This window comes from Onychomys torridus, chromosome 8, assembly GCF_903995425.1.
Source record: "Onychomys torridus chromosome 8, mOncTor1.1, whole genome shotgun sequence".
NCBI classification, from domain to species: domain Eukaryota; kingdom Metazoa; phylum Chordata; class Mammalia; order Rodentia; family Cricetidae; genus Onychomys; species Onychomys torridus.
In genome coordinates this window covers 58906930-58930935 of record NC_050450.1, presented here as the reverse complement: position 1 = coordinate 58930935, position 24006 = coordinate 58906930, and the positions used below count along the sequence as shown (strand labels likewise).

Genomic DNA, 24006 nt, shown 5'->3' with positions numbered 1-24006 from the left:
TTCATTCCAAAGTGTGAATTTCTCTTTTTTTTTTTTTTTTAACCAGAGCTGAGGATTGAACCCAGGGCCTTACACTTGCTAGGCAAGCGCTCTACCGCTGAGCTACATCCCCAACCCCACAGTGAATTTCTTTTTTACATCCACTGAGCTTTCAAATTCCTCACTTCCTTGTCACAGCGGTTACATGTCATTCTTTGCCTCTTCTCCTGCCACCTGTCCACTGCCGGTCCTCCTCAGCTAGCTAATCATCCTTTCCCTCCTTCCTTCCAAGGAGCACGCCATGGTCTTGTTTGGCAGTATTTATTTGAGGGAGAAGGGCTTGAGGGCCTGTGTCTGTTCCTTGGTGTACCAGAGCCTCCAGCTTCTCATTTGGCCTTTGGATTACGGAACTTCCGTCCAGCGAAGACAGCTTTGTCTCCAAGAGCCTCCTCAATCCTATAATACAAAAATCAGAGCTGCTCCCTTCTAGCCTAGGAGCGCTTTCCTCTCCCCACCGTCCAGGCTTCTGTACCCACCGTACCTCATAAGCTGGTTGTATTTGGCCAAACGCTCTGAACGACATGGAGCACCAGTCTTGATCTGAGGTGGGAAAGGGGTTTGGAGGGGTTGGGTTGGGCCCCAAAGGAGCAGGCTGTAGTGGTATCCAACTCAGGTTGACACCAAGGTGACCAAAGAAACTCAGTTAGATCCTCGGTAGAGGGAAGCCCTGAGTACCTGTCCTGTGCAGAGTCCCACCACGAGGTCAGCAATGAAAGTGTCTTCAGTCTCCCCAGAGCGGTGGCTCACCATCACCCCCCAGCCATTAGACTGTGCCAGTTTGCAGCTGTGTGGGAAGGACATTTGGTGAGGCCTTATGTGACCTCCTCAGTAAGAAAGCCAGGGACAGGCAAGGCAGAGCTTTCCCTTTGTTTTGGGCAGTGGGCACTGCAGGGGCTGTAGTGCCTAAGTTCTCTGGGAAGCGGGAGAGGAGAGATTTCTGATCTTGGATTTGGGTGTTCAAAAAATGGTAGAAGGAAGAGCATAGTATGAGGGAGGTAAAGAGACATGGCAGAGCCACCGTGGTAAAGGTCTTGGGGACAAGCCAAGGGTTAGTCATAGCCTTGGGGTTAAGAGTGCTTGGGTGGGTCAGGTTCCCAGGGAAGGGTAGACTTATGGCAGTGGGTTGAGCTGCAGCTGAGGGTGGCCACTCTGAGCCTGAGTCAGGAGACACTCACGCCTGGATGGATTCTGTCACTGAGCCAATCTGGTTGACCTTCAGTAGCAGGCAATTGCAGGCCTTCTTCTCAACAGCCTGAGCGATCCTCTTGGGGTTGGTGACTGTAAGGTCATCTCCCACAATCTGGATATCCACTCCGGAGAGGAATGAGGTCCATGTGGCCCAGTCATCCTGGTCAAAGGGGTCTTCAATGGAGACCACTGGTAGAGATGTGGGAGCAGAGTTGGGGTTAGAGATGGGGGCCTGATGGAGGGGTGACAGGAAGCAGAAGTTAAATGGAGGTTGCAGTGGAGCTAAGGCTGAAAAGGGCTGGATTGTGACAAAGCCAGATAACCGAAGGCTGTGTTAGGCAACTGCAGAAGACAAGGCGGGAAAGAAGCACATGGGAACCTCACCAGGATAGTTCTTGATGAAGCTCTTGTACAGCTCCCCAAGCTTCTCCCCACTGATGTGCCGTGCAGGGTCGTCAGGTGACTTGAAGTCCAGATCATACTTCCCATTGCGGTAGAATTCAGATGCTGCCACATCCATGCCAATTACCACCTTGTCTGGGTAACCAGCTGCCTGAATGGCTGTCTTTAGCAAATCCAGAGCTAGGAGAGGAGCAAGAAATAACCTGAGACTCCACCGTCCCCTGAATCTGCAGCCTCTCTTCCTCCCCACCTCATGGGGACCCAGGTGGTCTATGCCCCAGGATGTTCCCACTGACCCTCATTGTTCTCCAGGATGTTGGGTGCAAAGCCGCCCTCGTCCCCCACATTGGTGGCGTCCTTCCCATACTTGGCCTTGATGACCCCCTTGAGGTGGTGGTAGACCTCAGCGCCAATGCGCATGGCTTCTTTGAAAGAGCTGGCTCCCACGGGCAGAATCATGAACTCCTGCATGGCCAGCTTGTTTCCAGCATGAGAGCCCCCATTGATCACGTTGAAGGCCTGAGACAGGAGATGGTGCTCAGAACTGGGTGACATGGGTGGGGGGTCAAAGGTAAGAGGGAACTGGAGGTGGGAGCTGGATTCCCTGCTTACTAGCTGAGTGGTTTAGGATGCATAATTGTACTCAGGGCCTTTCCCTCATTTCTACAAAGTGGTTACAATGCCTACCTCCCTGTAGACTCTTCTGAAAATTAGGGGAAATTGAATATAAAATTCTTAGTACGTGCCTGATGTGTAACAGAATAATTTTATGGCGTTCTAAATAAACTAGCTTGTTTCACTCTCCAACATCTCTATTAACTGTACACTCTTACTAACGTCTGCTTTACGATGAGGAAACTGAGGCACAGAGGTTAAATAACTTGCCTAAGATCACACAACTGGAAAACAGGCAAGGCCGGGGCTGAACCCACAGATGTCTCTAGAGCCCATGCTCTTTTTTTTTTTTTTTTGTTTTGTTTTAGGTTTTTCAAGACAGGGTTTCTCTGTGTAACAGGGCTGGCTGCCCTGGAACTTGCTTTGTAGACCAGGCTGAGCTTGAACTCAAGAGATCCACCTGCCTCTGCCTCCAGAGTGCTGGGATTACAGGCGTGTGCCACCACCGTCCATGCTCTTAACACAATCTTCCTAGTAAGTAACAGTAAATGGTGACATGAAGTTCCACCCAGGCCATGCAGGGCTCCAAGGATGGAAGTGACTAGAGAAGACAGATGATGGACACACAGACAGAAAAGCTGGGCAATGGACACACAGACAGGAAAGCTGGGCAATGGACAGACTGAGCTCTCTGATGGAAAAACCTCAGCACTCTAGATGCTCAAAGTGTTTATTATACAAGCCAGCATATTTATTATATAGAGTTGAACAGAGAAGCAGGGTTACTGCAAAAGTATAGACAAGGAGGTGGGGTTTATGGTATACAACTGGACCCAGGGGACAGGGTTAGGGGATCTCAGTAAGGGCAGTCTCTGTAGGGGAGCGGTCTTCAGACCACAAACACCCAAGGGGGAGGGAGTTCTGGTGGACATATTATGTACACACCATCAACACTTGCACCTGGTCACCAAGGAAGGCTTTACGGTACCTCCTGGGTCTGAGGCTCCAGGGTCTTTGACAAGGCTGGTTCATGTCAACACACACATTCACCCAGGACTTCATACACTCAGGGCTTTCTCTGCACCCTACAAAACTCAGAGTTACTACTAAGAGGGCAGTGACTTCCTACGGACTCAGAAGATACACAGAAATACTGAGATCCTTGCCCTGAGGATGCTTTTGACTCTGACTGGGGGGAATGGGCACAAAAATGGAATGAGGTCTGAGGAAGCAGCCTGAGCCTGGAATGTGAAGGGACTAAGGGGCCTGGCCAGGGAAGGAAACATCAAGAGGCTTAGCATTAGATTGTGGGGGAAAGGGAGGGCGGGAGCACAGAGAGATTTTGTTTCAGGAAATGCTTCTTTGGAGCAGGATCTACAAGGTAGATTTTCTAGGGGGCTACTCACACATTCCTGGCTGGGAAGGGGCAGCTGTCACAGGGATTTAGAAGGAACAACCACACTCACAGGCACAGGAAGTACAAGATCAGGATTCCCTGCAAGATCTGCGATGTGTCGGTAGAGAGGAACCCCTTTCTCAGCTGCTCCCGCCTTACACACAGCCAAGGACACACCCAGGATGGCATTGGCCCCAAACTTGGCTAGAGGGAGGCAAACAGGGAGAAAGGATGGCAGCTCTTACAGGTTTTGTGGTTAATCCCTTGAACATTCCCTCCGGTCACCCCAGGAAGAAGCTTCCTAGACCACTGGACATTAAGACTTCATTAACTCATCTCTCTCCTGGCCTGCGGACTTCTGGGAGTTCACCCCCTCCTCCCTGGGCCCACAGCTTCACATGTTGTCTCCGGCCAGCCAGGCCTGGCAGGAGACAGGCACCAGGAAATGTCTGTGGAATGAATAAAAGGCTACCCAGCTTCGGTGTGCCCCAAGATGGGCCACAGGAACCACCCAGCCAGCTGTCCTCGGCCTCTCTTCCACCCTTGCCCCATGCCATGCCATGCCACACTCTCCCCATCTCTGGCGCCTCACTCACACTTATTCTCTGTCCCGTCCAGCTCAATCATAAATTTGTCAACTTTTTCTTGATCCACAACACTTAGTTTCTGGAAGAGGTAGAGGTCAGATTTCTCAGGAGCCGGGTAATGTGCAGGATGAAGGACAGGTGAAAATATTGGGAGTGGGGCGGGGGGGGGGGGGGCACAGGGTCACAGGGGTTGGGGATGAGGCAGGGAGCTGGCTCCTCCACTTGCCTTCTCCAGCAGTGCAGGGCCTAGGGTCTTGTTGATGTGCTCCACAGCCTTCAGCACTCCTGGAGGCCAGAGAATGGGTTCAGTTTTCTGAGGGGATTAAGCCTCTTCCTTGTGGGTTCCTTGGCTTCGGGTTGGGGCCCTCTACTCTGTCCTGGGTTAGTCTTTGCTCACCTTTCCCCAGATAGCGGGATTTATCTCCATCTCTTAATTCCAGCGCTTCATAGATACCCGTGGAGGCTCCACTGGGCACAGCCGCTCGGAATCGACCTGGGCAGGAGGGACTGGCAGATCAGAGGGGTCCATTCACAAGGGCCCGGGGGCACCTCCCTGTTCCCAGGAACAGGAGAAAACACAGAGAAACTCCTGCCTCCCCCAGCTTTAGAGCCAGGAAGAGAAGAGGGCCTGTGAAGGAGTCTGGGGAAAGGAACCTCTGACACAAGACAGGATGTAGTAGAGAACCCTTGTGAGATTGGGGGTTTTCTGAGGCAAATCAATCACGGGCCTATATTACCCTTGGCGGTGTGCAGGTCCACCTCCACTGTGGGGTTACCCCTGGAGTCCAGGATTTCTCGGGCGAAGATTTTTTGCATGGCCATGACTGCACCACAAAAGATGGGAGTGAGCAAGTGTGGACAGTTGATCCCTTAAAGAACTAGAAATCCCTTGCCCTTTGAAGAGTCTTCTCCACCCCAAGAAGGCAGGTGCTGGAGCTAAAAATACCCCATAAAAAGGTCATAGACCAAAGAGGCAGGCGGGCGGGCGGACCGGCCCCTCCCCCACTCGGAACAGCTCTTGTTCCACCTCCCATCCTGAAAATCGACGGCTCACGACTTTAAAACTCCCCAGATGAAACCACTCCCTGAATACTTCACGATGCTTATGCCTTCTTCCTCTTTTCTGGTGAAGTACCCTCTTGCTGCATCTTCCTAGCCCTCAAATCCTGGTTCTCATCGTCCCATTCCCAAATCCTCCTGGACCCCCAATTCTCCGCCTGGCTCAATTCTGTCCTCTTTATCTACCTCCCCATTCCTCAGAGCCTCTTTTCCTCTGTCTGTCAGTATTCCAGTATTTGCCCCAATCCTGCTTGCTCCGGCCTGACCACTCTCTTTCAAGCCCCCTAGTCCTAGGAAGAAAAAAGCCAAAGCTTCCCTCACTTTTTCCAGCACCACCCCACACCTGCACACCAGCAACTGATGATGTCCTATCAAACCTGTGACGGCTTCCCTGGGACTCTGAATGAAGCTCCTCGTCTAGGTGGCAGCTGGGACAGTGTCAGCTCACCCCTTCTCAGGCTGGGCATTTATCGCCAAGCCACCCTGTCCCCCAGCCAGCCCCGCCTCTCATTCCACCCTCCTCCCCTCCACACCAGGCTGGCAGCCAAATGCCCACTAGTGCCTCAAGCAGAAGCCTCTGGCCTGGGTACCCCCTTTCTCAAAAGTTAATGACTGGCCCATACGTAGTCTTTCTGTCCCCCAAATAAAAGTCTGTACTTTGAAGTCCACTCTTGGAGGGAGCGGGAGAAGGGGGCTGCTGATAGGAGGGTCTCTCTCTCTCTCTCTCCCCTCCTTGATCTTACATTCCCCTTTTGCAAAGGTTAAAGAGGAACCAGTGCCCTTTAGGAAAGGCCAGGGGTAATCTGAGCCCTGCAGGCTGGGGAGGGGGCCTGGAAAAGGGGCTGCAAGACTGACATGAACACGTGCTCCACTCACTTGGAGGCAGGCAGTGCAGGCCACACCGTTGGGGGAAGGAATCAGTGATGCTGAGCAAGCTCTGTGGTCTAAAGTTGACACCCCTCCGCCAAAGAAGGCGGGCGCTTTCACCTCTCAGGGTCCCCATCATGGCCATTTCCGCACCACTCCACCACCCTACCCTCTCTTGGCCAGCGAAGGGCGAGGAGAGAGGCCAGGAGACCAATATAGACCGGCACTGAGCACTGACTGGCTCGGCGCCCGGCAGATAGTGCTGGGGCAGCACTTAGGGCCCAGCCCGAAGACCAGTGGCCAGGAGCCTTTCCCCGCCACCGACTGTTCGCGCTTCAGAGCTCCAGCGTTGCTTTATCAAAGAATGGTGTTATATCACGAGTGGGGGGAAAAAAGCCATGAATGGACTCTAGAAGGGGATGACACTGTGGCGGCCGCTCTGTCCATCCATTGGCAGCACTGCAGGAAAAGTCAGTCTCTGCACCCGGTAACTCTCCGCTTGGCGGGTCCCGGGGCGCCTCGGCTTCTCACCCACCCGCCGGCCGGCCGGCCGGCGCTGGAGCGGGTGACTCACTGGGCGGCCGGCCCTCCCCCTCGGGGTCGCCCTCCTCGCCGTGTCCCAGTCCCGTCCCTTTACCCCCCTCCTCCCCTTATCTCCCGCCGCTCCCTGCGGGACTTTTCCACCCGGGGCGGGAGGCGCGCCGGCCAGAGGTCAGGGGATGGCGGGCGTAGAGCGCCGCCACGTGCCCCAGCGCAGCCCCGCCCGTGACTCAGCCACGCGGCTGTCCAAGAACCCGGGCTCGGGGGGCGTGGGGAGCTTCCCCAGCAGGCCTCCAGAGGCGCGGCCGACTCAGTCCTCACACCAGGAGGGGCTTCAAACCCTGGCGCCCCTCCTCCGACGGGCCGGAAGCAGCCGAGCCCCTCGGCGGCGAGGGTCCCGAGTGACTCCGTCCCCGCCCTCCCCCAGCCCAGCCCCCGGGGCGGACAGTGAGCTGAACGCACACAAGTACTCGGCCAAAGTTTTACTGGGAAAGGAAAAAAGAAAAGCCCAATGGGCCCAAAGCAGAAGGGACTTTCCCCTTCTTGTAAAAGTTGCCACCCTCGGTACTTTTAGTATTCTTCCGCCTTGAAAAGAGTCCCGCCCGTGTCCCCCCACCCCGGCTGGCGCCCCTGTTCGGTGACCTCTGCAGAGAGGGTTCAGGAGTAGGGCGAGGCTCTGAGCTGGAGCGCATCCAGGGAAGGAAGGATTCCCCTGGAATATAGGGATGCGCTCCGACGAGCCCAGCGTGTGCGTCTCGGGCAGACGCTTGGGACAGGTGGCCGCGTTGGGGGACCTTTACCACTGGAAAGGACCAAGCGTACGATAAGATATCAAGTTTAGTTTTGCTCCCTTGTCGTCTAGATCTAAAAAAAATAACAAAACTAAAAGTGGATGGAGCAGGCAGCAGCGCACAAACCCAGGGCCTGTGGCCGCTCCGCCCGGTGGGGACGCGTCTGGCCTCCCGGGAAGGTCCACCCGGGTGCCCGGGCGCGCGCTCGCGCAGCCAGCCGCTAGCCCCAACCGCCCCACGCGCTGTCTCCCCGCTGCCCCGGCGCAGGCGCGGGCGCACGCGCCGCCGCCGCTCCTTCCCTCCCGCGGAGGTGGGGGTGTGTGCGAGCGTGAGGGAACCATTCGGTTTAACCCTGGGTTCCCCGCACCCGCTCGAATTTGCTCAACCTTCCTAGTTTTCCTCCTTTTTCTCTCCCGTCCCCCTCCGGCTTCCTCCTTTCATGCCGAGGGGGTTTGTATTCAGTATGAATCGGAGCGAGCCCTAACCTTAACCTCGCTCCTGCCACCACCACCACCACCACCACCGCCGCCGCCACCACCGCCGCCGCCGCCACCACCACCCGCCCACCGCCACGCCAGCCTTTTGCACGGCTTTCCATCGACCTCGGCAAATTTTGCAAAAGGTGGGGGGAGGGAGGGCTTTTTAAAATTGCATTTGCAAAAAGTTCGCTATCTGGCCAGGCAAGGGGGGGGTGTGGAGGGAGGGAGGGAATGGGGAGCAGGCCCCGCCCCGCCGCCCTTTGCAAATAAAAATCTAGGGGGGGGGGGAGGAGCAGGAAGTGGCGGTGCGAGGGCTGCTGCACAGCTAACAGAGCCGCGTTCCGGACGGCAGCGCGTGCCCCGAGCTCTCTGCCTGCCCCCCGCCCGCCAGCCCGAGCCCAGCCCGCGGCCCCAGCAGCAGCCCGCAGAGCAGCCCCAGCAGCAGCGCCATGGCCGGGTGGAACGCCTACATCGACAGCCTCATGGCGGACGGGACCTGTCAGGACGCGGCCATCGTAGGCTACAAGGACTCGCCCTCCGTCTGGGCCGCCGTCCCCGGGAAGACCTTCGTTAGCATTACGGTACTGCGAGGCTGGTGCGGTCCGGGGCAATGACCGGGCTTAGACCCTCAGGGCGAGGCTTGGGTGGGGGCGGGCGCAGGCTAGCGAGGGCAGCGAGAGGCCGTGATCTGGTCCTCCGCCTGGGAGCGGCGCGAATGGCGGCTGCATGAATCTAGGTCCCTCTGTTGCCCCCCAAGCCCTACGCTCCCCGGCGGCGGCGGCGCCCATCCCGCCCGCCGCCCCGCTTTCTGCGACGGGGCGTTACATCCGGGGCACAGGGCGGGGAGGGGCGCGCCGCCCGGTGCGGCGGCCCACTTCCGCCTCCTCCAGGGCGGGGCAGGCACGCGCTGCATTTTGGCCTGGGATTGTGATTGATCAGGGGGCTCGGGGAGCCTCGGCCCCCCTGTGGGCCGCCTGCTCGCGCTCCCTCCACCATTGTTCGCCTCCTCGCTGGTGGGGAGCTCCAGGCGCGTGGCCTTGGGCCCTGGCCCGACCTCCGGGAGCTGCCTGCCCCTCCCAGCTCCGTTAGAGAGGGCGAGGCCGCCACACACACACTCACGCACACCCCCAATTCGGTACGTTAGCCTCAACATTCCTGTGAAGCCAAACCCGGAAGTCCCCTCACCCTCCCTTCCCGCCATCCGGCCCGGCCTGGAGCCGGGGAACTTTGTGAGAAGTTCTGACACCGTAAAAGTGAAGGAGTAAGGTGGCTGCTGGCCCCACCACCTTCCCTGGCCACACTGCCCGGAAGTGGGGAGGGGGAGCGGAAGTTCGAATGGGGGGGAAGGGGATTTCCGGGCGGGAGGGTACCGGATATAGGGGTTTGGGGTTTTAACGGGGGGGGGAGAAGGAGAAAGGTTCCCCGGAATGTCTAGACTCAAGACAGCCTAGTCTCCCAACCCCTAAAACTTTCCCAACTTTGCTAGAAAGCCCCCAGGGGTCGGCTTCCTCTTTGTGGGGCGTAGATACCTGGGCCTAAACTCTAGGTTACCGGGAGACCCAGGCGTCCGGGTTCCTAACAACGCCTGCAGAACCTTTGACCAAATAAGGACAAAGTTGCCTCTCCTCCTTCCCTGCCCCCTCCCTCACCCTCTCCGCTTCTGCTTTTCCTGGAGGACTGTTCTGAGCATCCAAAGGCTCCCCCTGGATCATTGGTTTCTTTTCTTTTTTTTTTTTTTTTTTGGTACCCAGGTTTTTCTCCCTTTGCTTCCCCTATTTAACATCGAGGCCTAAGTCTTTAGGGAAGTATTATTCCTTCTTCCCTGGTCCCATTTATTAGGCCTTAGGATCATGATCTTTCATTGCACACCTCCCCCAAGTTTTGATGGTGTATATGAAGCACATTGACCCCCAACTCCAGGATAAATAAGTGGATTCTTGGAAAACGAGTTAGCCGGTGCACTAACTTAATGAGGTGATTGATTCTGATTCTTCCAGCCAGCTGAGGTTGGTGTCCTGGTAGGCAAAGACCGGTCAAGTTTTTTCGTGAATGGGCTGACACTTGGGGGCCAGAAATGTTCTGTGATCCGGGACTCACTGCTGCAGGATGGGGAATTTACAATGGATCTTCGCACCAAGAGCACCGGAGGAGCCCCAACCTTCAATGTCACTGTCACCATGACTGCCAAGAGTGAGTTTGAGTTTGACTGGTTGGTTCTCAAGCTTTGAAATCCCTGATGTATCTCCTTTTGTTAATTGGTAGGGGTTTTCTGTGGTTCCTCAATGTGAAGGTTGCAAAACTAATTTACCCCCAGTCTGCTGGATGTGGGAACCTTTGGGTTTTCTGCCTCTGGCTCCCCATCTTGTAAAAGGACTAAGTTACACTACCTAAGTCCCTTCCTGCCTTAAGCTTTTTGAGATTAGTTTGCTTGGTGTGGGTTATTGGGATCTTCAGTGTTGGCTCTAATCTTGAGTTCTGTAAACTGTAGAGGTACGTACGCTCATCCACAGCAGTTCCTAGCCATACAAGTGGACAGCCTGTGTGTGGCCTCTACATTTTGCCTTTTCTTCACTAGTCTTTAAGCTAGACTTTTTTTCCTCCTTTAAAAAGCTCTATTGTTTTAGGGTGACTGACAGCCTGCCTGTGTTGGGGGGTGGTTGGGAGGAATGAGGTTAGGTTACAGCCCCCAGGGCTGGACAGCTGCTGAACAGCTGGCAGGGTTGAATTGTGACACCTGGGTCCTAGCCTCCTTTCTCTTTCCTCCAGCGCTAGTCCTGCTGATGGGCAAAGAAGGTGTCCACGGTGGTTTGATCAACAAGAAATGTTATGAAATGGCCTCCCACCTGCGGCGTTCCCAGTACTGACCTCATCTGTCCCCTCCCCCACCGCTCCCTTCAGCTTCTGCACCCTTCTTTACACATACACACACACCATTATTTTTTTGGGCCATTACCCCATTTCCCTTATTGCTGCCAAAACCACATGGGCCGGGGGCTGGGGCTGGACAGACAGATACCTCCCCTTACCCATACCCCCTCCTGTGTGTGTTTGGAAAATTTTTTTGGGTTTTTTTTTTTTTCTTTTTTTTCTGAATAAAAAAGATTCTACTAACAAGGTCCTGTGTGGTTTGCACTTGGGGTATTAGTTGGAGGCAGGCACTGTGGCCCACTGCCATTGAGTTTAGCTATTTGCTTCTTGGCTGTGTCCAAACTGAACCCTTCACATTTTTTTCCTTTCGGCTTTTCAGGCCCCAGGACTGTTCCTTCATGTGCCCTAGCCCCTCTATAGTGGTATTTCCATTTCAGGGCCCAGTTGAATGTGTATAATGGAACACAGCCATCTAGACAGAGAATGGGTCCAAGCCTGCGGCTGAGGCAGGGCTACTTGAGTCATCCTGTGTAGGTGGGGCTCCCCTTCCCTGAGTCATAGCAGATGCAGCTGGGGCTGTCCCCCTGACAAGTTCATCTCATGAGGTGACTCTTTTTCCAGAATTTCACCTGTATAAAAATGATCTTACTCTTTCCTTGTCCACAAAAACAATTTTATTAATCCAAGAAGTGAAGACCATGTCCCTAAGGTTCCCAGCCACCTTGAAAGGATGAGGCCAGTTTGAGAACCTGGGGTGGAAATGTCCCCTATCCCTCAGCTTATTAGACTGGAGGAAGAGTATGTGCAAATAGATCACCAGAGGTCCCAAGTGTGGGAGTTTCAGGCCAGGGCAGCAGATGAAGGGGAGGGTGGGGGGTCTGTGGAGGGCCCAGGAAAGACCAGGGGTGCTGGGGCCAGAGATCCAAAGGAGGTGGGGAGAGTAGGGCTGGAGCCCAGGAGTGGAGTCCACTCTGAAGCAGGTTGGTCCCTTGGCTCCCCTTCCTCATCACCTTCCTCTTGCCCTTGAGTTTCTTCCTCCTGCTCCTCATCCCCAGGACCCCGGTGGACAGGCTGCTTGCAGATGGGGCAAGTCTTGCGGGTCTGAGTGAGCCAGGGGTCCACACAGCGGCTGTGATAGGCTATGTATGGAAAGGGATGTGTAAAGTACCTGGGCTCTGCAGGTAGGGCATAGGCACAGGCAGAGAGAGGTAGTGGCCTCACCATGTGCACAAGGGAGCACCCGAAGCTTGTCCCCATCCTCATACTCATCCAGACAGATGGCACAGACATCATATTGATCTCCTGGGAGAAAGAAAGGATTCACTGAGCCATTCAGAACCGAGCCCAAGAGAGTTCATAGTGGAAAGCTAGAATTAAAACCTGTAAAAATTGTTTTCCCAAGCCAGTGCAAGCTCTTAGGGCAGGCCACAGAAAAGCCTGGGGCTGGAGGGGACAAGAAGAGCTAAGGGAAGTAGGTTGGGGGAGGGTAGGGGGAAGCAGAAGTGGGAGGGACCAGGCTTCTGCTGTGACCTTATATGGCACTGGAGGCTCCAGGGCTTAACCCAAACCTCACCTGCTGTCTGAGTCCCCCAGCTCCTTACATCTTTCCACCCTCCACCTCGCAAGGTCAGCAATTTTACTCGACCTGGTTTTTACTCCTGCTCTACCTACCTCCTTTGTTTGTGGCTGGCTGTGTATAAAAAAGCAATGGTGGCATCTTGTAGCACCACGCTGCTTTTTGTACCCCTGACCTACTGAGCTCAAAACTCCTTAAGACGGACCTGCTCCCGTGCCCTTACCCTTTTGATAGTCATGAGTAGGAATCTGTTTTAGCTGCTCTTTGGTGAGTCGGTTCCGCTGGAGCCGTTTCCGGTGCTGGATACAACGAACTATCTAGGGGGAAGGGAGGGTGGACCAGGCTTAAGGAATAAAAAACCACAAACTGGAAAATCCAAACAACCACCGTGCGTCCTATCTCTAGACCCAGTCTGGCCATGTAAGCTCTTCCCATGGCTACTCACCAGTACTGATCCCATGGCCAAAACCAGCAGTCCTATGATTCCAGTGAAAGGAATGAGATAATAGCCCAAGGGGAAGCTATTGTCTGGAACCAGAAGCACCCGTGCCCTGAGGAAACAAAGACAAGCCTCAAGCCGGGCAAAACCAGGTAACTGGATTGGGACAAGACATGGGTGAAGAGAAAGTTTAAAAAAAGAAGAAGAGGAAGAACTTGAGCCTGAGTGGGTAGGGTGGTGAGGCTTGGGCTCCAGGCTGCCATCCATGAAGGGTGGAAGACGAGTGGGAAGGAAGCAAATGTCCTACCCCTTCTCATAGACAAACAGGGCGCGCAGGTACTCTGCACTTCTCTCTCCAATGAACACAGATGGGATCCAGATCTGCTGTTGGATTTCCTCTGTAGGGAACAGGATTATTAGGGATTTAGCCTTCCACACAGTTCTGGACCTGGCATTTGACACTTTAGCCCACCCCACCCAAAGAACTGGCCTCTTTAGTCCTCCTACTGAAAACCCAGTAGTGCAGATGTCCCCAGCCTTACCACTATTCCACACCATGTTCAGAAGCTCATTGGAATTGACATTGTGTACCACAGCTGCACCATACCCAGCTTTCTGAGCATTTAGGACCTAGGGAGACGGCAGGGACAGGAGTCATAAACTGTGCCTCTCCTCATTCCTGGTGTCATTTGCCCTATTTACCAACTCCCACTCCACATTAGCAACCTTGAGGTCAAAGTTGCAGTCGAATCTTCGAAGCAGAGCAATAAAGACTGACCCATTGACCGGGGCTGAGGGTGGTGGGGCAATGGGACTGCAGGCATTTTCCGGATGGGCCTCAACAAGGAACCCCTGAGGGAGAAAGAGAAAAGGAAACAGTGGGTTTTCCATCTTACCTTCTTGTGCCTCCCACAGAGCCTATCCAGCACAATGCTACACACACTGTATTCTGCATCTCTACCCTCGGTCCTCATTGAGGTCTCAGCAAACCACCCAATCAGAGCCTACATTTCAGGCAGCCACGGCAATGCATGCATTTCATCTCAGCACCTGGAAAGCAGAGGCAGGCAAGCAGGTCTTTTGAATGGAGGCCAGCCTGGTCTACAGAGTTCAGGACAGCCAGGGTTACACAGAGAAACCTGTCTAAAAAGCCAAACAAAAAAGCAGAATCTACATATCTTAGCTTCCCGAAGATGTACTTACAGTACATAACATCCCTTTACCAGAGGCTCCCTGGACTTAATTCAAGGGTAGTTTAGTTCTGTGTCCCGTCCCCCCCCCCCCCCGCAATTTCCACTAATAATTCAGCTTGCTACTCATCCGTGTCATTTTCAAGTCCCCCCACCCCCACATTCATCTTTCAAGTATATAAAACACATTCAATTTGCTTCATTTTCCAATTACCCATCTTACAAACAACTCCTGCTATCCATGGTCCAACTGAGTTCTTCCTATGTGGCAAGAATTTTGTAATAACCTATTGCAGACATGCCTACCTCACTTACTAGTTAACATAACTTAGCTCTAAGCTAATTTCTATTACCCATTTTACTAAGGGTCCACAGCCATCCATACAAACAGTAAGCTCTAGAAGCTTTACTAATAAGCCCGTGGTTTTGTTTCTGTTTTTTTTTTTAATCTTAATTCACTCTTCAGTCTGCCTCTTATATTTGGGAGTTCTAGGACACTGCCTTCTACCTCTAGATTCTGGACTCTGCTTTGGACATGGTCATGTACTTAGGGTTTTTTTTCGGGGGGGGGCGCCTGTGTTGGTGATTCAATCTTACGTAAGCAAGCACCCTACCACTGAGCTTTATCAACAGCCCAATGCATTCTGTTGCCAACTCGACTATTTTCCTACCTCCAGTTTGATCCAGAGCACGGCTACTCAACCCCTGCCCAGGATAGAGACTATAAGGAAATGGGGAGAGCATCACCTGGAGTCCCTCCTCGCTCAGGGCAGCCCCAAATAGAGCTGGGAGATCTGCAAAGTCCATGCTGGCATTGTGCTCCGAGGTCTGCAAACAAAATAGTCCCTGTTTTCTCTTCAGCCTGAAACCCCTTCTCAGCACCCTTCACGAATCCGACCCTTAGACTCACCGCTCGAATAAGCCCTCGGATAGGGGATGCTCCCCACAGCACTGCAGCCACAACAACAGGAAGCGGGAAGGCCGCCGGGTGCATGGCAGCGGGAGGGGTAAGGCTGAAGAGGTCGCGCCCTGATAGCAGGAGCAGAAGCCGAGTTCTGCGCCCTCGCCGCCTCTCCTTCAGGATCCCAGGGGTCCAACCACCCCCAGGTCCCACTTTCTCAGCTACATGAGGGCGTCGGGGAAGGAACTCCGACTACTCGGGAAGTGAGGTATGAAACCAGCTTAGTGGAGCTGGGAGGGAGACAAAGTAGCTTTCTCTGGTGCAGAAATAAAACGGAGAATAGAAACGAAGGCAAATAAGTAACAGAAAAACTTAAGGAAGGGTGGGGGAATCTCAAAGAGGTGGGACTTCCGGCCAGGTAGGCCGTCTTCCGATCCCCCTGGAAAGGGTTTCCGGTAAAGAAAGGCCGCTTCCAGTATTGGACGCTCAGGACGGAGGACTTCCGGTCCTAAAAAGCGGGTTGAAAGAAATGTTAGACATGGAGAGAGTTCCTGCGGAGATGGAGGGAGCTCCGATGCTCATAAGACGATCTAGTTTTTTTTCCCCTCAGTGCCCGAGATCTTGGAGCTGCCCTGTTTACAAACCTCTTCTCCGTCTGGTCGCTGCGGTACCTTCAAGTATCGCGAGAGTGCTCACCACTACCACCCCGGCTCGCCGCTGAAATTTATCGCGAGAGGCCTCCAAGCCCTAACTCAGCTGACTCACTCGCTCTCGCGAGATTTTCAAATAAACTAGTTTCCCGCGATTCCCATTCGGAAAGGGCGGGGGCTACACAGAGGCTTCCTAAGTCGGCCACGCCCCTTCTCTCACGCATCCTAGCCCCGCCTCATTCCCGGCCGCCTTTGCGCTACGCGCCTGCGCCCCCTCTCCTCCCCCTTTGCAGCTTCTAGCTGGAGCCAGACTTGCCTGTCGGAGGGGCGTGCGCGCGCGCGCCCTCGCCCTGTTGCGCGCTGGTGTCACCTTGGGCGCGAGCGGGGCTGTGCGTGCACGGGACCCAAAGCCGAGGGCCATCAAGGGGCGATGGCGGCGACGGCGAGTCCCGGGGCTGGCCGGATGGACGGGAAGCCCCGTACCTCCCCTAAGTCGGTCAAGTTCCTGTTTGGGGGCCTGGCTGGGTAAGCTCAGGCCCCAGGGATGGGAAAAAGGAGGAAGGGACGGGCGCAAGCAGCTGGGCCCAGTGCATCTCGGGGTATATTCCAGTAAATTGAGCCGGTGTGTGCTCACCATGATGTCCAGAGTATTGCGAGGTCCCTGATGGGCTGCCAGGATCTAGTCACCCATTGCGGGGCCCCTACTGGGCTGGCTGCAGTCAAGGGTCATTGCCTCGTGTTTCCACCACCATTGCTTCACTGGCCTGTTTGTGTGGTGGGTCTAGGTTGTTAAAACGTTTTGTTAAAGGACCGTTTGGAGTCCTAGGTTGTGGATGCCCTCTCTCTCCACTTAGTCAGACTGCCTGTGGTCTAATTCTGCTTGAACTCTAAAGAACTGCTTGAACCGTTTTGATTTGCGTGCTCTTTACTGGACAACTGAGCTTCTTTTCTGGCAGATTGCCCTTCGTGCACACACTGATAGACATGCCCACCAGCCCCCTGAATCCTTAGCTGCATGTCAGGCCCTGACCTTTGTAACTTCTTGCTGCCTGGTTGCAGTAGACACTCATAGAGCTGGAACAGCTGCTCTCTGATTCCTTACCTGCCCTACTGCTTCACTTCAGGATGGGTGCTACCGTTTTTGTGCAACCTCTGGACTTGGTGAAGAACCGGATGCAGTTGAGTGGTGAAGGGGCCAAGACTCGGGAGTACAAAACCAGTTTCCATGCCCTCACCAGCATCCTGAAGGCAGAAGGACTAAAGGGCATTTATACTGGGTACTGGGGCCTCAAGTCGGGAAGGGAGGGTGTGGGTTGGCAGGTCCAGACCTTGGCTTGATAAGCGGTGCTGACATTTCTGCTTCTCAGGCTGTCCGCTGGCCTACTGCGCCAGGCCACCTACACCACTACTCGGCTTGGCATCTATACTGTGTTGTTTGAGCGCTTGACTGGGGCTGATGGGACACCCCCTGGCTTCCTGCTGAAAGCCCTGATTGGCATGACAGCAGGTGCAACTGGTGCATTTGTGGGGACACCCGCCGAGGTGGCTCTCATCAGGATGACTGCTGATGGCCGGTGAGTTCCAGGTCTGAGCCTGACTCCAGCCCCATTCCTGGAATCTAGAACGAAAGGACTGGGTTTTACATTTTTTTGTTAGCCGAGATCTACAGCAGGGCGCTTAACCTGCTCAGGCCTCCCTTTCTTTGATCCTCTGGACCCTGAGCTATCCTGATCTTGGCTTTCCCCTGCCCTTTCCCCAGGCTTCCAGCCGACCAGCGCCGTGGCTACAAAAATGTGTTTAATGCCCTAATTCGAATTGCCAGGGAAGAGGGAGTCCCCACACTGTGGCGGGTGAGCAAAAAAGGTTCGAGTCTTGGGGGATGTGGGGTCAGGTTTTTGTTTTGTTTTTCACTCTTGCTCCATGGCCTCCAGGGCTGCATCCCTACCATGGCTCGGGCTGTTGTCGTCAATGCTGCCCAGCTTGCCTCCTATTCTCAATCCAAGCAGTTCTTGCTGGACTCAGGTGAGAGACCCAGCGCTGAGTACTCACAGCCCAGTCTGGCCTGAGCTTCCTGAGAGTTGACGACCACCTTCTGCTTCTTTCGCCTCCCAGGCTATTTCTCTGACAATATCCTGTGCCACTTCTGTGCCAGCATGATCAGTGGCCTGGTCACCACTGCCGCTTCCATGCCTGTGGACATTGTCAAAACTAGGTGAGTCTGTAGCCTGGGACTGGAGAACTCTGGGACGGCCTTCTTCCATCCTTCACACACATCCTTCTTCTCTTTCAGGATCCAGAACATGCGAATGATTGATGGGAAGCCAGAGTACAAGAACGGGCTGGTGAGGCGGTGGGGAGGGGGAGCCTGGGTCAGAGTGTGGTGGGTACCCTGGGAGGGATATGGAGGGAGCTGGGTATAGGGGATGGAGTCCTAGGGGCCAGGTCTTAGCCCCAGCACTTACGCGCCTGTCTGTCTAGGATGTGCTGATGAAAGTCGTCCGTTATGAGGGTTTCTTCAGCCTGTGGAAGGGCTTCACGCCGTACTATGCCCGACTGGGCCCCCACACTGTCCTCACCTTCATCTTCTTGGAACAGATGAACAAGGCCTACAAGCGTCTCTTCCTCAGTGGCTGATGTGGCAAGGTCCTGGGACTAGAGTGCCAGGGCTCCTGGGTCACCTACTGCTCCTCCAGTCAGTGTGCCCTGGGGGCCTGATTCTGCTGCCCCGGGCTCCTCTATTTATTTTCCCGCTCCAGTGTGGTTTACTCCTTTGCGGTTAAGAACTTTATTCTCTTCCACCCCTCCTTCAGCTTGCCTGGCCTGATGCTTAGGATCGTTCTGTCCCTGGCTCTTCCTAGGAGGACCTGAGAAACTTTCCTGAGGACTTCTAGTCGCCTCTTAGGTGTTAGTTTCAGGGCACACAAGACAGCAGACCTCTCTCTCCAGGGAAACCAAGACAGAGCTGAGGAGATGGGAAAGAGCAGAAGCTATCCAGATGACCAGAAGGATCTGTGTTGGAAGGATATGGCTTCCTCCTCCCTGAGGACGTAATTAATAAATTGGATTGATAACACCAACCCCAAATCTGGATAGTCTTGAGGATCCTAGGGGGAGCTAACTGCACAAAGAAGCCGATGTCTCTGGAAAACAGACTGGAGTTTTTAACCAAAAATATTAAAGAAAGTCACTGACTGGTTTATGAAACTGCTATGTAAATAAGTCGTATCTCAGCAGCTGACAGAAAGAGAACTGGGCTTTGTGCTTGACTTGCAAGCCATTTGCCCAAAACTGCAGCAGCCTTACAAACCATATCACAGTTCTCAGGATAGGCCTCTAGGATCTCATGACTGCCTTTTCAGCATAAAGAGGGAGGGGATGGGGGGTGTAATTGAAGAAAGTGGGGTGGGGTGGCACATGACTTTAATCTCAATCCAGGAGACAGAGTCAGGCTGATGTCTCCTCAAGGATAGCCAGGGCTACACAGAGAAATCCTGTCTCAAAAAATTGAAAAGGAGAGCCGGGCTGTGGTGGTGCACACGTTTAATCCCATGAGACAAAGGCAGACGGATCTCTGTGAGTCTGAGGTTAGCCTGATCTACAGCATGAATTCCAGGAAACAAATTTTAAAAGAAAAAGAATTAAGTTGGATTGCTGTAGGATAGAGCCACAGGGGTTGAGAGAGAAGTCCAGATCTCTTGAGGGTGCATACTGGAATGCAACCCAAGGATTGTGGAAAGAAAGAATATTGTTCAGAAACTGGGTTGGCTAGGGAAAGTATTTTTTTTTTTTTCATCTATTTCTTAAGTATGATTCCCAGGCCCTCAAGGATCTGGCAAACTTCTTGGACCATAAAAAGATACAGGAAGGTCAAACTGGGAGGCGTGCAGGGCAGTTTGAGGGCTGCATGCCAGACCAGAGAACAAGCAGGCAGCAGGTGCGTCTGCCCTTGGCAGAGCCTCAACACAAGAGGATGGTGCCACAGTGCGCTGGGGCCCCTGTCACTCCTTTCCATGGTCCTTCCATGCACAATGTCCAAACCCATCTTGGAGACATTGGAAACCTACAACTTGAGTCTAAAGTCTAGCAAGAAGATGAGAGAAACATTTGGAAATGGCTGTAGCAGTGGACTGCAGCCTGCCCAGCTTAGGAGAGGACTTGTTAGCGGTAGCAGTCAGGGTTAGGAGGAGGGCAGGGGGCAGTGGCAGAAGAACTCTTAGCTAGAGTGAGGACAGAGGCCAAAAGGAATCCAGCTCACACAGGAGACCCATGAGACATGCAGTGGGCCAAGCACACACTGCCATGGGAGATGAAGCTGGACTGGTGGTGGACTCCATGAACAGAAGTCCTTGATGGCTAACCTCCGAGGTTTGCCCTGTACCGGAAGACTTCAAGGCAAGAAAGAGATTCAGTCAGGTTCACAGGAAGGTCTAGAACCATCTGGAGAAGGGCGGTCTGTAGAGGCAGAAAGATGCTGACAGACTTCCTTCTCTGGCCCCAGGCCTGGACTGACTGAGATGAGGTGTGGAAGAAGGCCTCATTGGTGAGATCAGCAAATGGCAGGATCAGTGGATTTGGGGGAGAGGAGGGTCCTGTTACATCCAGCTTTGAGAGCAACAGACCTAAGACTCTTCAAACTCACCAGGATGACACGCTTTCCCAGTCCTGACCTGGCCAGTGAGCAGAGCTGTGTTCTGAAGGCTGTGGGTGTGAGGAATGTACCCACCTCTGCTGCAGCCAGGCAGGCTTTAGCTCTGGCTCTCTGCTCTAGGGCGTTGTTCTATTCCGGAGTTGATGTTTGAGGAAGCCTGTGGGTACTCTAATCCTGCAGAAGGATCAGTAATGTAGAGGAAGTACCCCTTATGTCCACCTACCCACCCTCTGCTACAACTGGGTGTTTGTTGGGTGGTTGGGGTCAGGGTGGGGGCAGTTAGGTCCTTGAGAATTCTTGTACCAGGTGTTCCAGCCATTCTCAAGTCCCAAAGAAAGCTACATTTCCTTTTAAAAACATTTTTATTATACAGGTAATGCTGGTAGAAAACTAAAAAGTTGTTAACAGGAAAAAAATATTCATGATACTTAGAGATAGGGTTCCTGCCTTGATTAATGGCTTTCCACATTCTTCCATGTAAGAACAATGCGCCATTTCATTCTTTCTTTTTTTTTTTTTAAATACTTTGACTTCTTTTTATATTTAATCCCTTTTATCTTAGATTTCTTCTTTGGTAATTTATTTTTATGTGCATTGGATTTCTGCCATGGGTGTTGGGTCCCCTGAAACTGGAGTTATAAACCACTGTGAGCTGTTATGTGGATGCTGGAATTAAACCTGGGACCTCTGGAAGACAAGTCAGTGCTCTAAACCACTGAGCAATCTTGCCAGTCCGCCATGCGCCATTTCTATTTGCTTTTTCTAGCTCTTCCCCAAAATGGTAGCAGTGACCATATAGCCTGGCAATTCTCTAAGCAACACAGTGAGCTTGGTTCTATGACCACCTGGTTCCATCACCTCACTGCCTCTCTTGATGTCTGAGGTCTGGATGTAAAGAGGGGGCTTCAGATAAAGAACTAAATAGCATGCCCCTGTGGCAGTCTCATATCCCCACTTCCCCACTCCCAGCTGGATCCCAGTAGAGTCCTTTTGGATCCTTCAGGATCTCCAAAGTAGTCACCTTCACAGACTGTGGCCTGTGTACCTGACACCCACTGTTCCCAATAGGTCCTGACCACGACCCTGGCTCAGAGCTGAGGGCCTTCGTCCTGCTACCACAGGCCCAACACGCCCATTAGGCCTTACCCATAGGAAAAGGCTGGAACGGAAAGTAGGGAGTGACCCTTGAAGGAAGAGCAGCCAGGCCCGGGGCACAGTTACTTGCCTTCCCTTCTGCACCTCCAGACTTGTGGTGTGTGTGCTTGTGGCCAAGGCAGCAGAGAGGCCCAGGTCCACAGTGTGTGGTTCTACATGCCAGATCCAGAGCAGCAACAAGATGAGTACCACAGAGGCATATAGGAGCCAGAGGAGACCCAGAATATAGAAGCCCAGGGGGAGGAGGCAACAGAACTCAGAGTTGAAAACAGGATCGCTTTTGAAAGTGTCAGAGTTCCCTTGAGCCATCTCTTGGACAGTTAGGAAGCTGTTCAACTCTGGGGTCCTTGTGATGGATTCTAAGAGTAAAGTGAATTCTGTGGTAAAACTTAGTTCTGAAATGGTCTCACTTGGGGTAGACAACCAGGTGTTCGTGAACACTGGGGTGATGGTGGACACTGGAGTGGTTAGGATGGTGATGGGCTCTTGGGTGGTTGGGGTAGTGCTGCTGGGCTCTGGGGTGGTTAGGGTGGAGGTGGTGGGCTCTGGAGAGCTGCTGGGCTCTAGGGTATTTAGGGTGGAGGTGGTGGGCTTTGGAGTCCTTCTGGGCTCTGGGGTGGTTAGGGTAGAGGTGGTGGGCTCTGGAGAGCTGCTGGGCTCTAGGGTATTTAGGGTGGAGGTGGTGGGCTTTGGAGTCCTTCTGGTCTCTGGGGTAGTTAGGGTGGAGGTGGGGGGCTCTGGAGTGCTGCTGGGCTCTGGTGTAGTTAGGGTGGAGGTGGTAGGAATTGGTGTGCTGCTGGGCTTTGGAGTAGCCAGGGTGGAAGTGGTGGGCACTGGGTTGGTGCTGGCTTCTAGGGTAGCCAGGGTGGAAGTGGTGGGCACTGGGTTGGTGCTGGCTTCTAGGGTAGCCAGGGTGGAAGTGGTGGGCACTGGGTTGGTGCTGGCTTCTAGGGTAGCCAGGGTGGAAGTGGTGGGCACTGGGTTGGTGCTGGCTTCTAGGGTAGCCAGGGTGGAAGTGGTGGGCACTGGGTTGGTGCTGGCTACTAGGGTAGCCAGGGTGGAAGTGGTGGGCTCTGGAATAGTCAGAGTGGAGGTGGAAAGCATTGGTGTGGTGCTGGGCTCTGAGCTAGTAAGGGTAGAGGTAGGCTCTAGGGTGATTGGGGTAATGATGGGTATAGTTATGGATTTTAGAATATAGGAGTGTACATTGGATTTCATGGTGTGTGGAAGTGTGGTGAAACCAGGGATCTGTATGTGGGTGGATGTGTACTGTTTCTTAGTGGGTTTGTGGGTTGGAGGACTAGAAGGAATTTGGCTGTCTGGAGAAGCAGAAGACTGTAAGAGTAGACCCCCGTGGGTAGTATGGGCTTTGATGTTAGTAGAGAACTTGACCTCAGCCCTTGTAGCAGGTACATCAGAGAAATTTTCATAGTCATCATAATCTATATCCCTATCACCAGTGGTAGGGCAGCCCTTCCCTGGGTAGGAGTAGACAGGTGCGGAGCCCAAATTGGCACATCGTACACTGGCCACATTAGGGGTCATGGCCTTGACATCCACACCCTCCTTCCATAAGTAGACATTGTTGGAATTTTGCTGGAGCCAGTGGCGGAAGTAGAGGATATCACAATCACAATACCAGGTGTTGCCATGGAGAAAAACAAAAGGCAAGAGGAGGGTCCCAAAGAAGCCCTTTGGGATGGTACGAAGCCAGTTCCCTTGAAGGTAGAGGGTGTCAAGAACTTCCAGCCCATATAGGAGCCCAGGGGGTAGCTCACGCAGTTTGTTGTTGGCCAGATTGAGTTTGTTCAGTTTGGTGGTGAACATGAAGAGTCCAGGGGACAGACTCCTCAGATTATTGTTCTGCAGGTAGAGCTCCTGGAGTTGGCTTAGACCTTCCAGGACACCAGGAGACAGTGATTCCAACTGGTTGAAGGAGAGGTCAAGGATAGTGAGTGCAGGCAGTGCCCGGCCTAGGGAGGGCAGACTTCGCAGATTATTGTGGGATAACTTCAGGTTATCCAGCTTGGACAGTTTCTCATCAGTCTGCAGGCTGGTCAGCTCACATTCCTCCAGGTCCAGCTGAGTGAGGTGAGTGAAATGCACCAGGGATGCTGTGGAGAAGTTACCCAGTTTGTTCTTGCCCATGTGGAGGATGCCTGTGTCTGCTGGTAGATCTGTAGGCAATGCTGTGAGCCCCTGGTTCTCACAGTTGACTTCCAGCAAGCTGGTGGCTTTGGAGAGATCACAAGTGGGATGGGAATGTAAGGGGCTTGGCAGCAGGAACAGCAGGATGAGGAGAGCCATGTGAACCTGTGGGCAGAGGGAGTTTAAAGGGATGCCACCCTGGACTTGGCATCATTTCCCTAGGCTCCAGCCCTCCACTGCTGCAGCTCTCAGGATCCCTTCCAGAAACAGCTTCCATACCTCCCAGACTTTTCCCTCTCTTCCACCCCTGTCCTCAGTCCTTGGTTCTTAGTCCCCCCTCAGATCCTCCTCCTCTGGTCCCAGCCCCAGCTTACGGTCAGGCAGAAAGACCTCTGAAGGCACCGAGCTTCTTCCAGAGTATGACTTGGTCCTTCTCTCTTCCAGCTCCAAGGAGAGCCAGGCCAGGAG

The 24006-nt window shown here is 53.6% G+C and overlaps 5 protein-coding genes across 5 annotated transcripts; 2 read left to right on the top strand and 3 right to left on the bottom strand.

The window, feature by feature from the left end:
• Window positions 1-284: 284 nt before the first annotated feature.
• Eno3 (enolase 3) lies at window positions 285-8014 on the bottom strand. The gene is made up of 12 exons (XM_036197358.1): window positions 6163-8014; window positions 4965-5051; window positions 4625-4720; window positions 4454-4512; window positions 4237-4306; window positions 3711-3844; window positions 1926-2148; window positions 1612-1809; window positions 1215-1416; window positions 715-823; window positions 521-579; window positions 285-435 (listed from the first exon to the last, which is right to left on the bottom strand). The coding sequence occupies exons 1-12, from the start codon at window positions 6296-6298 to the stop codon at window positions 366-368; spliced, it is 1443 nt and encodes a 480-aa protein (XP_036053251.1). The 5' UTR covers window positions 6299-8014; the 3' UTR covers window positions 285-365.
• A 35-nt stretch (window positions 8015-8049) lies between these two features.
• Window positions 8050-11045, top strand: Pfn1 (profilin 1). Its single transcript, XM_036197356.1, has 4 exons — window positions 8050-8106; window positions 8316-8544; window positions 9961-10153; window positions 10730-11045. Exons 2-4 carry the CDS (start codon window positions 8413-8415, stop codon window positions 10825-10827), a joined length of 423 nt encoding a protein of 140 aa, XP_036053249.1. The 5' UTR covers window positions 8050-8106; window positions 8316-8412; the 3' UTR covers window positions 10828-11045.
• A 437-nt stretch (window positions 11046-11482) lies between these two features.
• Window positions 11483-15667, bottom strand: Rnf167 (ring finger protein 167). Its single transcript, XM_036196042.1, has 10 exons — window positions 15582-15667; window positions 14947-15445; window positions 14784-14864; window positions 13573-13698; window positions 13389-13476; window positions 13154-13244; window positions 12853-12958; window positions 12631-12724; window positions 12053-12133; window positions 11483-11970 (listed from the first exon to the last, which is right to left on the bottom strand). Exons 2-10 carry the CDS (start codon window positions 15028-15030, stop codon window positions 11672-11674), a joined length of 1050 nt encoding a protein of 349 aa, XP_036051935.1. The 5' UTR covers window positions 15031-15445; window positions 15582-15667; the 3' UTR covers window positions 11483-11671.
• A 182-nt stretch (window positions 15668-15849) lies between these two features.
• Window positions 15850-18791, top strand: Slc25a11 (solute carrier family 25 member 11). The gene is made up of 8 exons (XM_036196319.1): window positions 15850-16112; window positions 16712-16864; window positions 16955-17161; window positions 17347-17437; window positions 17519-17609; window positions 17700-17799; window positions 17878-17929; window positions 18066-18791. The coding sequence occupies exons 1-8, from the start codon at window positions 16018-16020 to the stop codon at window positions 18219-18221; spliced, it is 945 nt and encodes a 314-aa protein (XP_036052212.1). The 5' UTR covers window positions 15850-16017; the 3' UTR covers window positions 18222-18791.
• Window positions 18792-21258: 2467 nt separating this feature from the next.
• Window positions 21259-23923, bottom strand: LOC118589939 (platelet glycoprotein Ib alpha chain-like). Its single transcript, XM_036197652.1, has 3 exons — window positions 23913-23923; window positions 22100-23703; window positions 21259-21877 (listed from the first exon to the last, which is right to left on the bottom strand). Exons 2-3 carry the CDS (start codon window positions 23695-23697, stop codon window positions 21259-21261), a joined length of 2217 nt encoding a protein of 738 aa, XP_036053545.1. The 5' UTR covers window positions 23698-23703; window positions 23913-23923.
• Window positions 23924-24006: the final 83 nt, after the last annotated feature.